The sequence below is a fragment of the Gambusia affinis genome, linkage group LG06, assembly GCF_019740435.1.
Source record: "Gambusia affinis linkage group LG06, SWU_Gaff_1.0, whole genome shotgun sequence".
NCBI lineage: Eukaryota > Metazoa > Chordata > Actinopteri > Cyprinodontiformes > Poeciliidae > Gambusia > Gambusia affinis.
Genome location: NC_057873.1, coordinates 10,855,837 through 10,878,409, shown reverse-complemented (window position 1 = coordinate 10,878,409; position 22,573 = coordinate 10,855,837). Strand labels below are relative to the sequence as shown.

At 37.7% G+C, this 22,573-nt stretch overlaps 2 protein-coding genes across 3 annotated transcripts in view; both read left to right on the top strand.

Moving 5' to 3' along the window:
• Nucleotides 1-19,253, top strand: part of smtnl (smoothelin, like) — a 40,646-nt gene extending 21,393 nt beyond the window's left edge. For both annotated transcript variants that reach the window (XM_044118782.1, XM_044118781.1), the window contains exons 5-12: nt 12,412-12,493; nt 13,546-13,779; nt 13,870-13,932; nt 14,513-14,573; nt 14,650-14,790; nt 14,888-14,999; nt 15,500-15,651; nt 18,552-19,253. In XM_044118782.1, the coding sequence (XP_043974717.1) occupies nt 12,412-12,493; nt 13,546-13,779; nt 13,870-13,932; nt 14,513-14,573; nt 14,650-14,790; nt 14,888-14,999; nt 15,500-15,651; nt 18,552-18,678 (972 nt within the window). In that variant the 3' untranslated portion in view covers nt 18,679-19,253. The remainder of the gene's footprint in view (nt 1-12,411; nt 12,494-13,545; nt 13,780-13,869; nt 13,933-14,512; nt 14,574-14,649; nt 14,791-14,887; nt 15,000-15,499; nt 15,652-18,551) is intronic.
• A 147-nt stretch (nt 19,254-19,400) lies between these two features.
• sebox (SEBOX homeobox) lies at nt 19,401-21,651 on the top strand. The gene is made up of 2 exons (XM_044118784.1): nt 19,401-20,156; nt 21,104-21,651. The coding sequence occupies exons 1-2, from the start codon at nt 20,054-20,056 to the stop codon at nt 21,331-21,333; spliced, it is 333 nt and encodes a 110-aa protein (XP_043974719.1). The 5' UTR covers nt 19,401-20,053; the 3' UTR covers nt 21,334-21,651.
• Nucleotides 21,652-22,573: the final 922 nt, after the last annotated feature.

Here is a 22,573-nt window from a genome sequence, read left to right as displayed (position 1 = left end):
TTTTTGCTTTTGCCAAATTGCATCATTTAGGTGTTTGTGATATAGACTTAAAGTTTCATCACAATATTTTGTGGTGGTATTGTGTTAATAAAAGTGACATTGCTTTTCTTTTAAGGTAATTGTATTGTACAGCAGTCACAACCTCACAAACACAAATACCTCTCTTGAAAAACATACTTATTTAAGATGTGTTTCTTTTAGGACACCAGTCACAAAAAGAAATGTGATTTGAACCAATAAGCTGAAAATTAATTGCTGTTTATTGATACTCTCATTGAACAAACAGAGGAAATTGTACAACTAACAATCACAACAATACTGATAGTTTTGGGGGAGTTAAACATCATTAATTGGAATTTATTGTGACAACAATAAAATTCTTATTATGCTAAGAAATGTATAATGATGAATGATACACAATACAATAAATGCCCGCACTTAGTGTCACTCTAAAAAAGGACAAGGCACTTCAACATACAGATGTAGCTCCTTTAACTCATTCTGCATTCACACTACGACACAAACTTGTATTCAAAATATACAACAAGTAATACACACAAAAATAATTGGCAAATGGATGCTTCCGTTTGTCTCTGTAATTTCCAAAGCATGTGGCAGATAGAGACGAGGAATGTTATCTTCTGTGAAATCAGGTGATCAGAGCCAAATCGACTCAAGGCCGCCTTTGTTTCTGCGTGTCTCTGTTGTGGGAGATCCCCTGCTGTCAATTTAGCACAACACACGACATCTCACTTCAGGTGTATTCTGCTGTGTTACATCTGCCGACAAAGGTCAGCCAGTACTACTTTACTGTAATGCTTAATTTCTTTAGTAAAATTAGTACCTTTGTGTTTAAAACCCTAATTACGCCTGGCTCTCTGCGCCACTGCCTGTCAACGAGAGATGAGGTAGATCCAGTTCATAAAGTTCAGCTCGCTGTTCAAACAGGTCTGTTGACATAACATGGAGGCCTTTTCCTAATAGATACAGTAAAAAGCTGGAAGTAGGAGATGTGCAGAGGCGTGTCTGTTCTGCAGCCTGCTCTCCAGCTGTTACCGTACAGCGTCATGGTGACTTGCCAAGTCATCGTAAAAAGCCACTCACACACACGCACACGATTCCAGCTCCTTCCAGTACCGCACACCTGCACCAGGCACCCGTGTGACTGCCGATCGCTTTCTGCGATAAATGAAGCCTTTCCTTTGAAGCCCAGGATATACAGCATGTTATTTACTTTTTCCTCCAACAGGTTTATGTGAAACCGTTTCACAGTTTGCTGCATGTTTCTGGTTCTCTACAGCAGAATCCACATAAAAATTCTTGTATGAAAACCCAGCCATCTGTGAGATTGTGATTGTATTTGTGTGTTTCCATCTGGAAGGTCTGGAGTTCTGATGGGAAGCAGCTTTAGCATTCTCTGATGGCTCTCTGGAGCAAGAATTAGCTGAGGTTAGAACGAGGACAAAGGTCTAAAACCTGTCCCCAGTGTCCTCTTCCTCTGTTTCTGTTTCTGAACCTGTTCCACGCTGCACACATAAAACATTTCTGCAGACAACTCCAGTGTTGCCAGTGCAGCTGGCCCAGCAGACCACTGTATGCAATCTTGTGCTTCATTGAGAGTATATGGCGTGTGGAGGGATTACAACATGGACCCTCCTCGTCATCACTCCTTACATTCCTGTTCTTGACTACAATCGTTATCTTACATCAACAAAAATTTTCCTGGAAGCAAAAGCTCCTTGTTTCTTAGCTTGTCATTTTAAAAAAAAGAGAAGATGATCTGAATTTAATTGTTTTATCCGGGTTGTCCCAAAGCCAAGCTCGGCCAATTCCTCAGTACATGATGAACTCGTCAATCAGCTGATTCCTCTCATTCAGTTTAGAGCGTGTTTGTCTGCCTCTTCCTGCTGCTCTCCACACCAGCTCTTTAATCAACTCGTCTTTCATTGATTCTTTTGATTTTGTTCAGTTTATTTATATAGCGCCAATTCACAACCAGTGTCTTCTCAATTCACTTTGGAAAAAGTAACTGCAGTTCAGTCACATACATTCCAACTGATACAAGTTGTCAAACAAGACAGCAAGCTCAGTTAATTATTCAAATTAGTTACATATTTTTCTATTTATGGAAACCCACAAGTACCAGGAGTCAATGACTTAGAACAATTCATTGACACCTGGTGTGACGAAGTGGCAGTAAATCACTTACTTTACAGTAATTCCTCATACTTAGCAAGCATGCAGCGACAGTGGAGAGAAAAAACTTCCCTTTAACAGGAAGAAACCTTCTGGCTCAGTACAAGCCACCATCTGCCACGACCTAAATAAATTTATCACCCCCTTTAATGTTTTATCCGTTTTATTGCTTTTACAAGTCAATCCTGATCAACAAAATGTGGCTTTTTTGACAAAAACCTTTACAAAAAACTTTTATTTATATTACATAGAAATATGAATCATTAAATAAAAGAGAATTTTCTGGTAGGTTTCTTAATAATTTGTTGTCAAAATACTTGATTTGATTTAATTTTCGAATCCTGAAAGCAGAGTGTCGGAAAGAGCAGGAGCTTCTTAAAGAGACAGATACCCAGTTTCAAGACATCAAATTCTGAAGTCAGATATGTTTGAAGTCATGTTCAATTTAAACAGCGTTTTTGTAATAACACAGCTTTATAATAACATAACTACTTGATTGTGCTATAACATGGGACTGTTACTGGGAAATACATGACACTCCCTCCCCTCCCTTAAAGCCATTTACAATTTTTCTTTCACCTTTCTTCTTTCCACAACATAGTGTTGTTTCATCAGATATAATCTTCAGAAAATACATCGAAGACCATAGCACACAAATATGCAAATGCTTAAAGGGTATGAATACTTTTGCCATACTGCAGAAGTTTTCAGAAAGGTGCATTAGTTTCATCCTTCTTCCCCTTCAAATATTTTCTGCAACCACACCTTTACAAATAAAGACTCCAGTGCACTGGGCACATTCCAACGCTGCTGCTTGTGTTAATTAGCAGATGTACAGAGCAGATTAGATGTGGCAGGTCAGAGGCCCGACTCATGCTGAACATCAACACTGAGAGACTTGATTTATGGCTCAGTGCGCCTCTCACGTCATACATCGGGGGCTCTTCAGAAGAGTTTAGGACATTTGTAGATGCTAAAGGGTGTAAAGTCAAACAAGCTTTCACTCTACAGCACAAAAGCAGCAAATTAAACACAGATAAATCATCACCAGGCACACTTTGTGGCCTTCTCTCTGTCAGCCATCTGCTACAAAATTCAGTGAAGGCTATTATTGGGGGTGGCAGACAGAGGAAGGAATGAAAGGCTAAAGCATTTTCAAAAGACTCGAGCAGCAAGCAGCCAGATTTATGTGAAATGTGGTTTTAATTCTGATGAACATCTGCACTTTCACTACCTCTCCTGAAAGTCTGAAGCTGGCTGTTGTCTCAAGCTTTGTCTAATCTCTGCAAGAACCATTACACATATTCACAGAAGGATCTTAGAGAAATCTCCTGGTGATGTTAGAAGTTTATTTGAGTTTTAAGCTCCCAAATTGCACAAAGTCAGCATAAATATTAATTTTTGTCTCAGCAACTAGAGCTCAGCAATCACTTCCACCTTCCAGAAACATTACTCAACTCAAACCTGATGTTATCTCAGCCTTAACCTTTACATGTGCTCATATGAGTACCAGGCCGCTGCAGCACTTTTTCCTCTTTGCTGTTTTAGATTAGTCAGGTTATGATATCAGGATGATGAACAGATTGTGTTTTACAGTGTTTTTGGAGAAATTCAATGTCATCATCATTATCCAAACTGAATTACACCACTCTTACTCATTTGCACGGAGCCTTTTAGGTTGTTCTTTTACATGACAGTCCAGTGGACTTGGTTCGATTGGAGAGCAAAACGGCAACATTTGTTACTTCCACTTGGTGTGGTTTGCTTTCACATTGTGCAGTGTGAAATGAACCAAACCTTTTGAAGAACCTGTGGCAGTTGTAGCAGTTGTAGGATTCCTCTTTTCTCTATGAGCCATGAGCCGTTCCTCCATTTGTTTTGGTTGTTTTTACCCAGAATGTCCTGAGCTATAGTCTGCTTCCTGGTTTTGGAGCGGGCTTCGATTCGCTTGGCTTTCACATTTGCATTCGAGAATTAGAATTTTTGAGCCGTATCAATTGTTCAATTGTGCATTCGTTCTTCTCCAAAACAAGCTTTACTTTTTAGGCAAATAAACTGGATATGTTTTTTTTTTTTTTTTTTATCAAAATCGTATATCAACAAAATACACAATTTAAATTCAAAAACCTTTTTAGCTGCTAAATTTTTGAATGGTATAGCTGCAAAACAGCAAAGATAATTGTTTTTAATATTCAGGTGATTCAACCATCAAATTGGTGCAAATGCTGTTATAATCCATCAGCTTTGAATTGTTTCATGAAAACCTGATCGCTCATGTAACTTCTTTTGAAAAATACTTGTTCAGAAATGTGGACCGTGAATGCTGACGTTATTATTGGGGACATCTGTGCTTGCTACATGTTTTGCACTGAGATGGTATTTTTTGGTGATAAGCTCATTTTTGCCCAACTTACACACAAGTTTTTTCCAACTTCTCATTAAATTATCTTTTGAAGGAAAAACAAGACTTGGGTGGACTGAGAGATGCAGCTTTGTCATCCATTGCTTTGTTTGCGGATGTCACCTGTGCGTCAAATTTACAGACATACCAGAAACAAGCAACCAAGGTTCCGGCTCGCGATTAATTGCACTTAAATTTTCAATTGATACAATAAATTATAGTCCCAGCACTACTGAAAACCAAAAATACTTCCTTGAAGTTATCTGTTCTACAAAAGATTTGTTCATAAAAGGGGGGATGTAAAAGCTAGATGAAGTAAAACTTTCCTAGGAGATAAAGTGAAGGAAAGTAGATGCAGGTGGGTACAGTGGGGCTTATTTCCATGAAAATGGTATCTGAAAGTTTTCCGTCTGTTTCTGATAACTATGAAAAACAAATCCTAATCTAACCTCCATTCGCCCGTATGCTCTGTGGCCCAAGACTCACTTCTTATCCCCCTCCCCCGGTTCTGGTCCCCCTCAGAGCAAGAAAAGCTCTGAGACCAATTCCTGGAATCTATCTGTTTTGTGGTTGTCATTACAGTCACGAGTGAGGCAGAAAATACAGTTTTATGACTCATAATGGAATCTTACACAAACAATGTGAGCCCATTTGTGATCCCAACCTGATCTGAATGTGTATCACTTCACCACAGACTATTAAGTTATCTCGCAACTCTTCTTGGCCGGGGCATTTCTGCTCTCAAGTTGTGGTTTGGCAGCTCAAGCTGCTTATCAGGGCTTTTTAAAATACCTTTTCCAGTAAGGTACATTAGTAGATATTGAAATGTGATGTGTAATGACATAAAAAGGATGAGTAGAAGTTTGAGTGGAGCACCATTGTAACCAGGGTTTGTGTGTGTACATGTTGGGGGGTTTAACAGAGGTATGCAACCACTCCCTGGCTACCCCTGGCTCTCTTAATGACTTCCAGACAATAGGCCATGTTCCCGTCATCATCTCTGTGGAAACAGGTTAATAATAAGTGACCGACCAGTGGGACAGCTCAACCTCGCTACCCCTGCAGGACCAGGGAGACTTACTGGCACTCAGTTTGAGGAGATGATAGATTTTAAGGTCGCCTCCTTGACAACGTCAGATAATCCACCCTGGGAACTCTTGGATTTCATTTCCTTGTTCTCCAGCTGCAGTGTTTTGGAGTCATGCCCAGAGGGTACTTTGCAGAAAATTTGTTGTGGGAGGTGGGTGCACATTGTGAAAAGGTTGGTGGTTGGAAAGAAGGTTTTTGACTTTACTTACAAGAAGATGGCAGTGACAAAATATATAGTACATTGACATAGAGCTGGACAAAAAAAATCTATAAATATTTTGATAAGCACGTGATTATATATTGAATATTCTATCTGATGTATTATTTATTGATATTAAATTATTCACTCTGGGAGACGCAGACAGAGAAAAAGCTTTAGCTACTCAGCCTCTCAAAGAGAGCTAAACAATATTGGTGGCATCAACTAACTCACTCACTCTTTGGTTACCTAGCAACTCACTCATTTTTTGGTTCCCTAGCAACAACTTGTACAGTAACTTGTGCAGTGGCAGTTTAAAGTTTCTCCACCGTACTTAAAAATAAAATCATTGTGGATAAAACAGGAAAGGCCATTCGATCAGTTTGGCAGTATTTCAGACTTTTAAATGAAAAAACAAATCAATAATTATCGTTATCAACAATTATCAGTATCTGATGATAAGAATATTCTGCACATGCAGATTTCTTTGGGGTGATGAACCCTTTCACACAGAAGTCTGATTGCAGTCGCAGTTAAGATCTGCTCAGCATGAACGACCATGCAGAAAATAATTTTTTTTTTTTAATCGAATAAAAAAAATCAGAATTGAACCTGCAAGACCTGCTATGTGTCGTTTAACAAATTTGGTCAAATATTTTGGTTTTAATTGCCCTGATTTACTTCTTTAAGTAGTAAAAAAGTGTACTTTACTAGAATAGCGTATTTCAAATGCCATATATTTGAATTTTATTAAGAATTGTTGGTGGAATCAGTTCTGATTTAACAGTATAGTTAAAGATTTTAAAAAGTCATATCAACAGAACAGAAATATAAGTTACCTTGTTGCTGACAAATGGAGTTTCTGCTTATTACAAATACAAGTAAAGCTCCATGGTGATACACGTAAAATTTGTCTTTTATTCCCTTCTGTCAGAAGGACAGATTTATCTATGCCTTATTTTCTACAACCGTCCCAAAAAGAAAATAAATCAGGCTAAATCAACAACAGATTGGGAGTGGATGTACAGTATGGCATTTTATGAAGTGTTAGTCCATATATTTTACCATTGAAGCCCTAGAGAGGTTGAACTGCCCTATAAATCTGAAATGCATTTATTAAAGTACTTGGCTGGCTGTGCATCTAGCACCGAGTCCCCCTACTGTCTTTTTCTTTGCTGTTGTTTGTTTTATCCATTTTCCAGCGAGACCCAAGACGTTGTTGGCTCATGTCCAAACTAAAAGAAAAAACTGAAATCTGGCTTTCACCACTTCTTTTTAAGTGGTAATTTCCAAAAGAATTGTCAGCAGTCATAAATTGTTTTCAGAAGTGCAACGTTTACAAGGCACAACGTTCTCTGTACAGTGACTCTCACCTGCAATTACCGTTTTATATTTGCTCACTTCAAAGACTGTGATTGTTTCTTTCCACTCCTGACCCAGAACGGGATTCCCTGAGATCGTTCCTGGAGACAAATTGCAGGCTGTGTGAAAGTTCTTGAGGAACAGGTGGTTTTAATGAGTTTCTCTTCCTCTGAGAGGATTCCCCCTCCCCAACAGGAAATTATGCCACACCAGTCCTTGGTCACCAAAGGTTTCCTCTCATAGTTTCACAGTAGCTGGGATGCATAGTACACTGTAAAACATTTGGAGGTGATTTAACTTGAAAATTAAAGTCCACCTGCTACCTTGAAAATGCAATTCAAGTCAACAACAAAATTGTTTTGGTTTTAACTCAGAAATTAAAGTTCATGAAGTTACTTTAGCAACAAGTCTAAACATTGTTTTCTTTTAAGTTCATTAATCTAGAATTGTGTTTTACCAAATGTTTTGCAGTGTAATATGCCTCTGGCTTCATAATCCAACATGACTGGATTCTGCCATGTTGGCAAGAACAAAACAGGAAGGTTCCAAGTTTTCTGTTGTCATTTCAGAAAGTCAAACTCATATCTTTTATAATTTTATTCCAAAATTCATCCATCTACCTCTGTTGCTGGTGCACCTTTTCTTATACAACACTTTTTGCTTTCTCTCAACTTTCTATGAATATGCTCAAATCCAGCAATGACCTTTTCATAGCTTACTCTCCACAAATTGGATGTCAGTAACTGTTTTCTTGCCAATGATTGCATAAACCATTATATTACATAACATTTATACACTAAAAATGCTTATTTTAACATTGGTGAGATTTTCTGAGGCACATTGAGCTTTGCGTTATCATTATCTGTAAGCAATAATTGTTAAAGTTGCAAGAAATAAAGGTTTAAAATATTTTCCTCTATCTAGATGTAAATTTAAAACCATTTACTTGTAGCTGTGTTCTTTTTATTTGGCTTTGGTTTCTAATGACGTCCAGGGTTGATATGGGGACAAAAATGTTAGACAGAGAACCATAAAATACAAAATAATGGAAATCAGAGTAACATAATAACTGCACAACACAACAGACAGACCGGCAGTAGACGACAGTATTTGAATAATTGTATAATAAACTTTAATAACTGGTACCGAACAGCTTCAAGCATCATAATATACCATGTTTTTAAATTAAAATTTTTGCATAATCAAACTTCCTTCTTTCCCTTTCTATCTTTTCCTCTTCCTGCTTTTATATGCTGGGGTTTTCTGTAGTCCCACTTTTTGTCTCTGTCTGTATTTTGTTTGCATGTTCTACAATTTCCTATTAATACACGAGTGACGCAAATTCAGATAGAAGTTGATTTGTTGCTTTGCAAATATAGAAACAGGGATCTTTTTCTTGTGCGTCTCTAAAACAGGTACGAGACTGTAATAGCAAGTGAACTTTGCATATGTGGGTTTATATTCTACATATTACAGAAATGGGGCGACAGTTGCTTTTAGAAGGTCAGACTAGGTGGGTGGAGTATTCTCTCTGCACCTTGATAATGTTAGGTTCACTTTTAAAAATAACTAAATTAAGATTAGGGTGAAGATGAACAAAAAAAAAATGTTACCCCTGAGTACCATCTTGCCACACTGCATCCCATTTCCTCCTTACTAAGTAAAAAACGTCTAAATTAAATTTGAAGTTGCAATAGAGTCAGGTAAAGCAAAAATATATTTACATCGCCCTGTAGAAGAATTCAAACCCAATAATTTTCAGTGTATTTTATTGGGATTTTACATGACAAACCAACACAAAGTAGCGCATAACTGAACTGGAAGAAAAATGATTTATGTTTTCATAAAGTTTTACAAATAACAATAATACATTCATTTGTATATTTACACCAATACACCTTTACACCAATACCAGCAAATAAAATTAAATGCAAAGAACAGAAATCACCTACCATACATAAATACAAGCTGTAGACTCAATACCACGTAGAAACACCTTCATTTTGTTTTTTTGTTTTTTTTTTGGTTATTTTCACCAAACAGCTCAAGCTAAATCAGATTGGATTGAGGGCATCTGTTTATGTTGGTGGTATTGTTGTACTGTAGCCTTTTCTATTTACTATTAGACGGATCTCATAGTTAACAGATATTATTTTATGCCTGTCCAACTTGGTTTTCATGATTGTTCACCAATGTCTTCTAACAAACTTTTGAGGCCTTCACAGAACAGCCGCATTTATACTGAGAACATATTACATACAGAAAAGCAAAACTTTTCAGACCCTTAAAAGTTTTGGTAATTATATGACATAACATGAGAAACTTTAAAGCCCAACTCTTTAAGTTTGAGTATTTTTACCTGGGAAAAATTCTTAAAAGTAGAAGTGGCAATGAAAAATGAAAACATGGATTAGATTATATGGATTCTCATTATAACTATGCAAATAATGTCTGAAACACACATCTTAAATATTTAATTTCCCTCTTCGCAATCAACTCAAGTGTGAAGCAGCTGCATATTTATCTAGGTTTTCAGTGTCTGCACAAGTTATGTGACATTTTTACTGTAAAAATGTGACACAGCTGCTAACCTCAGTATCAACCTTTAAGAACATCTCTTTGATTATTTCTAACCATTATTTTCTTCATGGTTAGAAGAAAATAAGGCACATTTCTTTTGATAATTCCCACCTGAATGTACAATGACGTTCACACCGCTGGAGTCCAATCATTTTTAAGGTTTAAAACATGCTAAGCAGACATCCAGCTGATTAATAAAACCTGGAACCATTAAAAGGATTTCTTCAGATGTTCCAAGGTGGACTAGCTTTATTTAAGGTAATTCTGCTAATGTGTCATGCACCTTTAAACAATTGCTTTCACAATGAGCGTTGGATGTCCTTCACTTTCTGCTCAGCCTTGACCAATGTGGAGTTGTTGTATGAAGAACAAAGCAAAAATCAGTGTGTTCTGCCAGCAAGCTGGACCTTGATATACCAGAGAGTTTACAGAACCTTAGCGTGTCGGCTATCACGTTTCCTCCCTCTGAACCAAAAACAACAGCAGGCATCTGAATGTTTCAGCTAAGGGAGCTCCCAGTCCCAAAGCCAGGCAACAATTTGTCTCCCTGGACAGCCAGCTGTTTCCACCTCACTATTCCAGCTCACTGCCCCTTTAGATTATTTCCAATCTTGCAGCATAAAATGACTCCACTGCAAGTTTCTTTTGCATATCCAGTATATTCTGCAGAAATGTGCTCCTTTCCCCTCATTAAGTGGGTTCACTGCACTTTATGAAACCTCTCACCACAAGCGTACGCGTGCAGAACCACACACAGCGTCTCCTCTTGCGTTATTTTAACACTCACGACCTACCAGCATTCCTACATGATGAGCTAAACCTAAGAGACGCACATTTACACTAGGAGCAATTTCCTCAAGTTTCTCACACCATGAGTAGAATATTACGTTTTTCCATGTGGGCAGAGGAGCTGTTGTCATTTTATTTTCATGATGAATAGTTAGATCTAAAAGTATTAAATTGGCCCCAAATGTAGGTCTGACTTTTAGTCTTTAACTTTGCATATCTGAGCAGTTAGTGCATCAAGTCAAGAAGACCTGAGAGGTCTGGAAGGTTGGTACAATAACAACAAATCCTTAATGTATTTTAGTGCTAAGCTGTTCAGTGAGATCAAACTCATTTTTGTTTTGGACCAAATCAAGATCATGGATGCTCTTAAAGGGCCGTTTGTGGCAGAATGTATTGATAAAATATGTTCACAAACTCTTAAAATTAAAGATTATTATTGAGCATCTTTTCAGTCCCTCCAGGATTTTGTGATACGTTTTGTGAGTTTTTCAATAAAAATCAAAGTTACTAATTTGGAAATACTTGCTATATTTGTGCTTATTTATGATGGTAAATGTGACTTTTTATTCTAATACTTCATGTACTATAATCTGTCACCAGTTATGTTTCTGAGATATTCTGAGAAAAATCTGCAATGAACTTGCAATTATAAGTGCAATACCTAGATTTCTAATTTCTATCTCTAATAACTGAGGCTGGCCTTTATTGACCTTTGTTACCAAAGGAACAAAGGTCATTGAAGGCCTATAATCACAGGGTGGGGATGCCTTTTTTGTAGTTCAGTTCATTTGTTATTGTTAATATTTTAACAATAATAAACTACCATTTTGCTTTGCAAAGGTTTTCAGCCGCGCTGTTCCACCAGATGTTTGCTAATTGCTGCTGCCGCTAGTTTGGAGGAGCTGAAGGAATTCAGCCCCAAAGAACTGTAGAAGTAGGCACCCCTAATAATAATAATAATATATAATATCGCCCCTTTAATGTCAGGAAGGAAGATTTTCTAGGTGGCTGCAGAAGGAAGAGTTAGCCTCCTGATTCTGGATTTGTTATGCTGTGATCCAACAAATGTACCAAGAGGTTTCTGTTTTGGATCTGAGCTTAAAGAAACGTGCACTGCTATCACCAGCACACTTTTGACCTCAGTGGTGTTGTTCTGTACTAGATGGGCTGGTTATCAACACACCAAGCTCTGTGTATCGGTGACAGAACCGCACGGAAAGTGACGGCTCATCCTTCTGTGAATCAGCAGTTCTGAGTGTGTAAAGTGTTTGAGACTGAAGTGTCTCCTCTGGATAGTGATAGCTGTTTATTAGCCGAATGTTTTGAGTAGAAAGAGGAAAGAAGTAAAATCCAAACGTAATTTTTGCTATAAAATGTTGTTCTCTCAGCAGGACATCAGAGACGGTGTTGCCTGACTTTAATCTTCTTGGGTCTTATCTCAAGAGGTGGAGGTTGAAACACAACAGGACACCATGGAGCTTTCCTGTAAAACACCCTCTTTGATATCCCAAGATATGCTACTTTATTTGCTTCTTCTGTTCTGTCTGATCCAACACTGATCCAGTGCCTCATTTAACTGTGAGTGTTGTAAACACAACATCATTCCTTGTGGTCGATGTAGGATTAAGTGTTTTGGCTCTAGAGTTAGTGGCTTTCCAGCTTTGTGTTCCAGCTTGTTGCTCCCCGCTGTGGAAAAATGACTCCACCCCCGAGGGTCAAACATGACTTCATATCCCATTTAAATCAATGAAAGGCTGCTTGTGTGTTCCTAATCATAACTCCATGTGTGTTTCAGAGCATCGAGCGGGAAGAGCCAATAGACGTTGACCCAGTGCCTACACACGCTGGACAGGAGAACGGACATGCTAACCCATCAGGTGATTAAATGTCCAACAGGGACGTCACATTGAAGAACTACTTTGTCTGCTCAGAATCACATTTTACATGACAGATGAAGGAGGGTTTCTTCTTTCCTCGCGGTTGTAAATTGTATCCAGTGAGGTAATTATTCTGGATTATTTGTGTTTTGCTGTTTCTACCTGTTCTTTTTTATTCTGAGATGTAAAGATGTCATCAGTCACCTTTAATCTGCTGTAAAATACTTCTATAATCGAACATTAATGACCCCTAACCCTGCTGATCTGAATTATGAGGATGTAGTCATTATTTGTGCATTACATCATGTTATAATAATCAAAAACATACTCCAGGAATGTTTATTCTATACAAACTACTTCTCAGTTCAACAGTCATAAGGTTGTAAACGGCATCAAGGAGGATCATTGTTGTGATGAAGCAATGAAGGGGTGTCGGAAAGAGCAGCAACGTCTTAAAGACACAGAGCCCCAATTTACATGTATTAAATTGTGAAGTCAACTTTATTTTATGTTATGTTTGATATAAAGGTCTGGAAAAACTAAGACCCCACTGCACTGAACCCCATTGAAAACCTCATGGTTATTCCAGCAAACATTGATTTCTGAACTCTTTCTCAATTGAAACATAAGTATTGTTGTTTCTAAATTAACATGAACTTGTTTTCTTTGCTTTATCTGAGGTCTGAAAGCACTTCATCTGTTTTGTCATTTTTACCATTTCTCATTTTGTGCAAATAAATACAAAATTTTTGCTTGGATTTTTACAGACATGTCGTCAGTAATTTATAGAATAAAAGAACAACGCTTTAAAGAGTAAAATCAAAGAACTGATAATTTTGCAGTGGCAGCATTTTTATAACAACTGAGGGTAACATCGTAACTTGATTGTGCTATAAAATGCATAATATTGACTTCTAAAGAAAACTTACTAATTAAATAAATTTTTTGATTCCCCTAGAGTGCGTAATAAGTTAAATCATCAGTTTTTGATGATTTAGTGCACTTTGAGTCTAATAACTGACTCAGTTTTATCCGTTATCTTTTTCCAACAGAGCTGTTGGTGCAGGGAAAGGTCTCCCCGCCCACAGACGGCCCTCTTGAACACGCGGCGCCCGTCACGTTGCGGATGCCTCACCTTCCCATCACAGCCACAACCAAGACAACTGAAATCAAGGCTTCCACTAATTCTCCCAGCAGCCCTGTTGGACCCATGTCTTCCCCATCCTCCGAGGCTTCACCCAGCACCTCTCGTCCACAGCCGGCAGAGAGTTCTGCTCTTCAAACAGGTGTGTGAGATTATGATCAACTAGACATACTTCAAATATCCTTTTGAAAAATCTTCTGACCCAAAGTTATTTTGGCCTCCCTGTTGTCAGCATCTATTGCCAAGACGTGGACCCCCACACCTGTCCGGACTCTGGGATTTCCAAATCTCCAGGGTGAGTGGTTAACAGTGTGTTTATAAACATTTATGAAAAATATCTTCTTACATATTTGTTAATTTGTTTCTACTGTACATGACTGATAATCGAGTCCCCCACCTTCTCCCATTGCTAACAAGAAACAACCAATCAGAGCCAGGAGGTGGGTGTTAGTGCTGTCAATCATCCCCATTCCTCCTCTAGCTCTCTGTTACTACACAGTTTCTTCTTGTCAGCAGAGTCTGTCATGAATGCTAAGGCTAGTTAGCATGACCATCGATGATGGCAGATAAATGGTTTTCCTGTAGCAGTGAGTTGTTTCTACATCATTAGCACATTTAGCAGCGCCTTCACTAGGTTGATTGACAGCGTAAGACCTTCCTCCTGGTTCTGATTGGTTGTTTCTGACTGGTGCATTTCTTCAGACAGCAATAGCAGCAGGGAAGAGGTGGAGGAGTTCGATCTTTTCACAGATTACCTGTCTCACATTATAATTTCACAACATGGTGGGAGTTATAAAACATGTTTTCATTCTGTACCTTTATCATTCATTATAAAGCACCTTAGTTGATTTCTTTTTGATGGATCTCGTCACCAGACAAGGCAAACTCAGCTCCTTCTAAGTCTGTGACCTACTCAGGGCTGCAGCAGAATGACAGGTGAGTTAGGGTGAAGCAAAATCTCTGAGAACAAATGGCGATTGTGTAGCTGATGTGACTTCAATGCATCTTACAGAGACGAAGGCAAAAGCAATGCCTTCAGCCAGGTGGGAGAGAAGAGGCGGGAGCTGGTGAGGTCACAGACTCTCCCCCGTAGCATTGGCGCTCAGGCTCGGAGATCTATATTCGAGAGATTAGACTCTGAAGTCAGTCACAGGTGAGTATAAAGCAGATCTGTGATGGTTTGTCTTTGAAACCTCTGTACTTGGACATCACTCTCTTATGTGTCTTTTTTGTGTTTTCCTTGTGCACAGTCGTCCTAAACCAGCGGGGCTCAAGCGCTCTCAGAGTTTTGGTGTCTCGACCGCCAGCAGCATTAAGCAGATTCTCCTTGAATGGTGTCGTTCCAAGACCATAGGCTACCAGGTAAAACATCTTAGGTTTTGTGATGTGTGGAATCTTCTGTGGTGATTTGAGGTTATATTTAAAATTTCTAGAATCCATTCATTTATTTTATGTCCTGATTCATTTCTGGACTCACCAAATCGGACCTCATGCCAGCTCCTCCATATGGTTTTGCTTTTGGTCACAGAAGTGTGGCAAAGCCCCGGCTCTCACAGAGATTTAGCCACCACTGAGAGACGCCGGTTTGGTTACTTGACATCTTGCGCTTTGATTTAAGCCAAACTCCAGACGAATAAAGTGCAGCCTTTGCATGGAACGACTGCAAACTCTTGAAAGTGTCTGAGAGCAGTGAGGGAGAGGAACGTCTGTTTAACCCATCATCATTATGGGCGAGACAGTGAGAGATGAGACGGGCTTTATGAAGCTACAACTGGCTGCCTGGTAGTTTTACAAGCGGGATCATTTTACTTTTTAAATATTTTAGTGCTTCTCTGTCATCCTTCCTGTTTGTTTCTCGGCAGAATATTGACATCCAGAACTTCTCGTCCAGTTGGAGCGATGGGATGGCTTTCTGCGCCCTCGTCCACTCCTTCTTTCCCACCGAGTTCGACTACAACGCTTTATCACCGGCCAATCGCAAACACAACTTTGAGCTAGCCTTTGGGACTGCAGAGTGAGTATGAAGCTAAAATGCTTGTTTAACCTGACAGGAAATAGATGTATTCAAATATACAGTCAGTGTACTTGGTTCTGTTTTCTGTCACTTTAGACAATAAAGACGGATGGGTTTGATTGAGGCCGAGATTTAGAAGCAGAGGATGAAGAATTTAATTAAGTTTGAGTAAAGATGAACAGATTTAACTTTAATCTTAACGCTGATTCCTCAAACATTAATACTGTTAAAATACTGCCTTCACTTTTCATGGTACTTGCTTTGAAGTTTGTGGGGTATCGCAGTTTTACAGTCACTGATTAATATAGAAACTGCTGACATTTCAACTCTATAAATTTCTAGTTAAGGACAAAATAAAAACTTACATGCATACCTAGATGAAAGCAGGAGTATCCTTCTAAAGCCAAGTTCATCAGAAACACAGCCACGGTTTGATCTGCACATTGGAACAACTTGTGTTTCTTTGGGTTATTGTCTTCACATGAATAACACTCACTTCTTCCCACGTTTTTATACTTCCATTTACGTTTTTATTGTTTCTGAAAACAGCCCAAACACAACCAGTAAAGGCAGACTCTGTGTAATGAGGTAATTTAAATCCAGACGTTTTTTTGGTTGTTTTTTTTTCTCAAATTGTTGTGTTTCGCCATGAATGACTGCAGCTGTTTAAAAACAACTTTTTCCAGCACCTTTGGAAGGACGGTTTTCTTGGACACAGGCCTAACATTTTAAGGCAGGTTTTTGCAGCAAAGGTTGTGCAGCAGCATGTTTAAAGTGCTCCTAGAAGTTAAACAGCTGTTGATAACTGAGAAACAGTGTCTGACTTTACACGGGGTCGAACGACCTTTCCCAGATTAATAGGGAGCAAAAACTAGTTATTAAATTTTGCAACAGGTAAAGCTGCTTATGAAATTCTGTATTAGATGTAGAGTTGTAACTTTACTCCCAATAATAAACCCCTGCAGAATATTTAGTTCGGAGCAGCAATTATTATGCATGTCATGCGATTAATCTTAAAAAACATTCAATAAACAAAGACATCTCCATTTTGCTATAAAATTATAAAATGCTATCAAATCTAAACATCAGAGTAGAACAATTTACGTTTTATTTATTTACTTTACATCTTGATGACAGCATAAAAGTGTCTTCTAAGTGTTTGATATCATTATTTGTTTGCTTATATCTGGCAAAAGGTGTGCATTCCTTCTGTCTGACTCCATGACATCTTAAATCCCTGCTTATTGTGGCAGCACACAAACATGCTGCAAGCTGTAGATCTGACATCTCGCAGCCTGCAGCACAATCATAAATATAGATCAGGGCTGACAGGCACCAGCCAGTATTGGAAATTATTTAATCTTCAACTACTGCTGAATTCATAAAACATTTTCCTGTTCTGTCGTGTTGTATCCTCAAACTTTAATGTGCTTTATTGAGATTATATGTGGTAGACCAATATAAAGTAGTTGTGAAGTGAATTTGAAAGCACGTCCAGCTTCTAGACCAGGGTCTGCAACTTTTACAACCTCAAAAGCCATTTTTACTCCCAGACCAGCCAAAAAAAAACTTGTTTCGAGCCACAAATGTCACGCAACGTTTTTGAAAAAAAAAAAAAGAAAATGGAAAATTGTTTAAAAAAATATTTAAAAATCACAGTGTTAAGGAAAACTGACAGTCTGAACAGCCGCATATGTATATGCCAAAAATATCGGAATTGGGTCACTTCAGGGCTGCAGTGTGAGCGTAGCCTTAATGACAAGAAAATGTGATTTGACCACATCTTTTAGAGTCTTTCTTTGTGGAAATTCAATGCAAATATTGCAGCAATACAATAAAAAAAGCTTTCAGAACCAGTGTTTGTTATTATATCTAATTATATCTAAGTATTAGCTGACTCCTTTTAATTTTTTGACAAAGTTATCAAGAGCCATTGTGGAGGATCCAAAGAATCGCTTGTGGCTTTGAAGCTGCATGTTGCAGATCCCTGGTGTAGACCAAAGAGCACAGCAGGGTTAGGTTAGAAACAGAATAACAAGTTTTGAACATTTCACAGAGTTCTGTTCAATATGTCATCTGAAACACCTGCAGACCTACATACACATGGTCATTCAGCTAAACGGATGTCAGGAGAGCATTAATTAATCAGAGACTCTGGAGGAGAGATGGAGATCCACAGCTCAGCTGGGAGAATCTGTCAACAGGACACATATTACTTATTTCTTCTACAAAACAGGCCTCTGTGGAGGAGAAAAACAAGAAGAAAAGAAAAAGGAAGAGAAGAAAACAAAGGCATTGTTGAAAGGAAAGCTATAATGAGCCCTGTTTAAGGTTTACCACAAACCACAACAAACACGAGAAAGAAGGTGTTCTGGTTTGAAGAGACCAAAATTTATGCTCCTCATGCAAAACCATGTGTGCTAGAGAGATTACAAACCACATTATCGTGAACTCAATACTCCCATGATGAGAAGATGGATTCAGCTAAATACGGAAAAAACCTGAAAGAGATTGAAAAGTCGTGAGAGTAGGGCAGAGGTTTACCATCCACAGGAAAACCGACCAAACCATACAGCAAGAACTACTAGTTTGGATCAGTAGTTCTTGCTACTGATCCAAACCAGTAGCAAGAACTGCCATATGAACACCACATTAACTGGTGTTCATTTGGCCCAGTTAAAGTCCAGATTAAGAACCAATTCAGTCCTGAAAAACAGGCCATTTTTATCCAGCCAGAGCAGTTTTTAAAATAACAATAATAATCAATAATAGTACATTCTGGTCTCCAGATGTGCAAAATTAGTAGAAACATCCACCCTTCAAAGTCAGGCTATTGGTTGCATTTTAGTTTCCTCTCTATTCCTCTGTTATGACTCGTCTTCATCTGTTCCTGTCCTCAGAACCAAGGCGGGCTGTGACCGGCTGATCGAGGTGGAGGACATGATGATCATGGGTCGCAAGCCAGACCCCATGTGTGTCTTCACTTACGTCCAGTCGCTCTACAACCACCTGCGCAAGTTCGAGTGAAAGTTGGGATTTTTTTAACCACTTGGCTTGATATCAGTAATGAAACACAGAGTTCTGTAGTTCCCAACGCCATATTGGAAAGGCTCGATCGCCCCCTAGTGGTGAACTGATGTACTGTTCTCTCTTCGGCACAAAGAAGCTGCTGCTGACTGTAAAAGCTGGACTCTTGGTACACATTTGAGAGAGTTATTGTTACTGGATATGATCAGCAACAACAAAGATGAACCTGCACACAGATGTCAGTGCTGATTTTCAGTTAGGTTTTTTATTGACTTCGTGTGTGTTTGTGTTTGTGTGTGTGTGCGTGTGTGTGGGTGTGTTTGTTTGTTTGCATGCCTGTAGATGTTGAAAGTTGTTTTTTTTGTCAGCAGAAATATGCTTTGTCTAATAAAATGACTAAAATCACCAGGTGTCTGCGATGCTCAGACCTGCTGCTTTAACGTCTGACCCAATGTTAACCAAGAATACATGTGATGAGCTGCTGAGTGCCATTTCCATTCTGATATGCTGTGGGTTGTTGTGTTGTTAGGATGCTGAAATAAAAGAACTGAAATAAAAATAATTCAATAAGGAAATAAAAATTGTGAGAGTGGTAATATCCAGCACCATGCTGAAAGGTTTACAGTCATCTCTTTGGTTCCAGGAGGACGTTTTATGACAAAACAGGTATGAAAATATGGAAACAATTTTCAAAAATATGAAAATGTTACATCTCTGAACGGATTTGAAGAAAAAATTTAATGCAGTAAAGATGAAAAAATATAAAGTTTTAAAAGATGTATCGCACTGGAATCTAAAAATAAAATCTGCATCGTCAATTTAAATATGCCTCAATCAAGTTCAAAAATATTAAGAATGTTCTGATACTTGACATATACTCTGAAATGAGGTATATTTATATGATGGCATGATGTCATGTTGATCCCAAAGATTATCAGGAGTCTTAATCTGGGACTTGTTTGTGGGAAATGGGGGTGTTCAGAGTTTACTAGATTAAAAAACCCCATGACCTACTTGGAGAAAAATATTCAACATTTGGTAAAAATAAAGATTTTATTTTAGCATCAAACTGAATTTTTTGGTCAACAAAAAGGGAATAATATTGGGGTTAAAAACATGCATTCTTTTAATTGAATTCCCTGATAGTTTATTGAACAAAGCTGCAGAGCTGTGTAAATACGATGAAGACATCTTGGTGTGACATGAAAACCTGCCTGTCAATAACTGAGGATTATCGAGGTCCGTGGAACACCTTCATCTGCAGAAACCCGTATAATCTGGAGCAGGATATAACAAGCTCCCGACTCCTCCTCATCGTCAGCCTCTGCGGACGCAGCGCAGCAGAAGTTTGTGTCTCTGAGTGGATGAAGAAGCGATGGCCGTGTTTTTGGACTCTGAGTTCCCTCTGATCAAGCAGAAGTCGCAGAAGGAGCTGGTGGATCTGAAGATGCTGTTTGGAGAACAGGAGGCCTGCAAAGGTGAGAGGAGATGATGCTTGTAGTCTGAGATTACTGCAAAAAAACCCGTCAAAGTTAATCATCTGCAGTCAAAGACATTTTCAAATTGGAAAAAGAAAAATACAAGAAACATTATTACTACTACTACTACTTCTACTACTACTACTACTACTACTACTACTACTACTACTACTACTACTACTACTACTACTACTACTAATAATAATAATAATAATAATAATAATAATAATAATAATAATAATAATAATAATAATAATAATAATAATAATAATAATAATAATAATAATAATAATGGTTAGATGTGGCTCAGTGAGATCTGAGTGGAACATATTTACGAAGAAAGAAGTTTTTTGTAAAATGTGTATATAGTCTGAACAGTTTTAGCTCAATAACTGTTCTGATTTCAATAAGGTTGTTGTTTTTTTTCAATCAATGGCCTTTTTTGAGTCTGTATATTACAGTAAAAAATTAATTGACTACTTCATTAGTTGACAATTATTTCAATAATTGATTAGTCAGGTTAATTACTCAGGTTAACTCAGGTTAATTGCTATTTAACCTGATTAATTGTCTTAGTTGCTTTCAGGCACTTAGCCACAAGTTTTCTGCTGATGTGTGCATCAGTGTATGAATCCGTGCAACATAGAGTTGGTAGGAATAGAAAAGCACCAAATAAATTCAGTCCATTTATGATTATTATTGTTCTTATTATTTGGTCAGCTTTAATAATAAAAACTGTCAAATTAAAAGGCCTGGCTCAAGAAATAAATACATTTTTAAATGTCATAACATAAATTCTCCTTGTACAGACTTTGAGTTATGTGTTCTATATAAATCTTTCGTCCACCAAAACACTTCTCCATTCTTTCCCTTTTTTTCTAACACAAGATTTTAGTATTGTAGTGTATTTATTTTCCTCAGCTTTCTGTGTGATTTGTTGTCCTAAGATGGTCGGAGTGAGAGCACGGCGTCCTCCCAGGAGACAGACAGATGCCCCGCTTTGATGGAGGGCCAGAGGAAAAGGAAGAGGACCATATTCAGTCGAGCCCAGCTGTCTGAGCTGGAGCAGGCCTTCGCTGTGACTCCATACCCGGACATCACCCTCAGGGAGAGGCTGGCTGCACACACACACCTGCCAGAGAGCAAGATACAGGTGAGATTCAGTCTCCAACTTTAACAAATCAGATTGTTGTACACTAGCTGTTAGAGAGGAGCTAAAATGCTCATTACATGCTAAAAAGGGTATTTGGGCTGTAGTTCATGTTATGGATTTATTTATATTAATCAATTCCTGGCCTGATTATCTTAGCTGCATGTCTTCTCTCTCTTTCATTACCCATTTCCTGTCTAACTACTCTCAAATAAAGGCTGCCTGAGCCAAAATAACCCTATAGAAATATTGTTTGTTAGTTTACTAAATGATTTGAGTAAGACTAACTTAAACCCAATTGAATTCCTTGTTACCAATTGTAGCAATTCAATTAAGTTGGTTCAACTATTTTCTTTTTTCAGTGTATTTCCATTCAGTTTTAGTTTATCTGTGTATAGTTATGTGAATAGATTAGGAGTAATTAGGAAGTAATATCAATAAAATTTTATAAAATGTAATTAATATTTTTCACCAACTAAAATGCTAATTGGTGAAAAAAATAAAAAAATAAAAAAAAAATATATATATATATATATTATCCCCAATATTAAATGGTGAAAATTTTTAAAACACCATTGCAGATATTATGCCAAAACTGTACAAAAAATATACACATTTTGCATTAAAAAAACCCATCTTTGTCTGTGAATACCCAAACCTCCTCAAGTGGCACAGCTTCACCAGGTTCAAATTCTGTATAAAAAAAATCCATCTGGTATCTAATTAGTAGATCAGCTCTACACTGTAGAGATTTTAAGTTAAGCAGAATTTTTTTTCAGGTGCAGATGCATACTTTGCTACAAATGATCAAGCACGCAATAAATGAAAACACATGTATTTTATTGCATTTTAGGCAATAAAATGTTTATTTTCTTATTCACAAAAAATTATGGATTCATGTTTATTTTCATCTTATTATGGATTTCTAAAACTGCTTTTAAAAGACCTAATTGGTTAAATATTTTTTAATCTGATTAATCAATTAAACATCATTGAAACAGACAGAATAATCTATTACTGAAATAATAGTAATAGATTAATATAATCTAAAACCGCCAACTTTTATCCTTCTTGCCTGCTGATTTTATACCAAATTGTTAAATAGTAGTGCTGTTGTTGTTGTCTGTCAGGTTGTCCTGCTGTTTTGTAATCAATATAAAAAAATTTGGACATTATCCCACTCCTGCATTGTAATAATGTTTGTCTGAAACTAAGTATTTTTGGTTTTACACATGTAGTAATTTATTAAACCAGGTTTTGAGCCTTA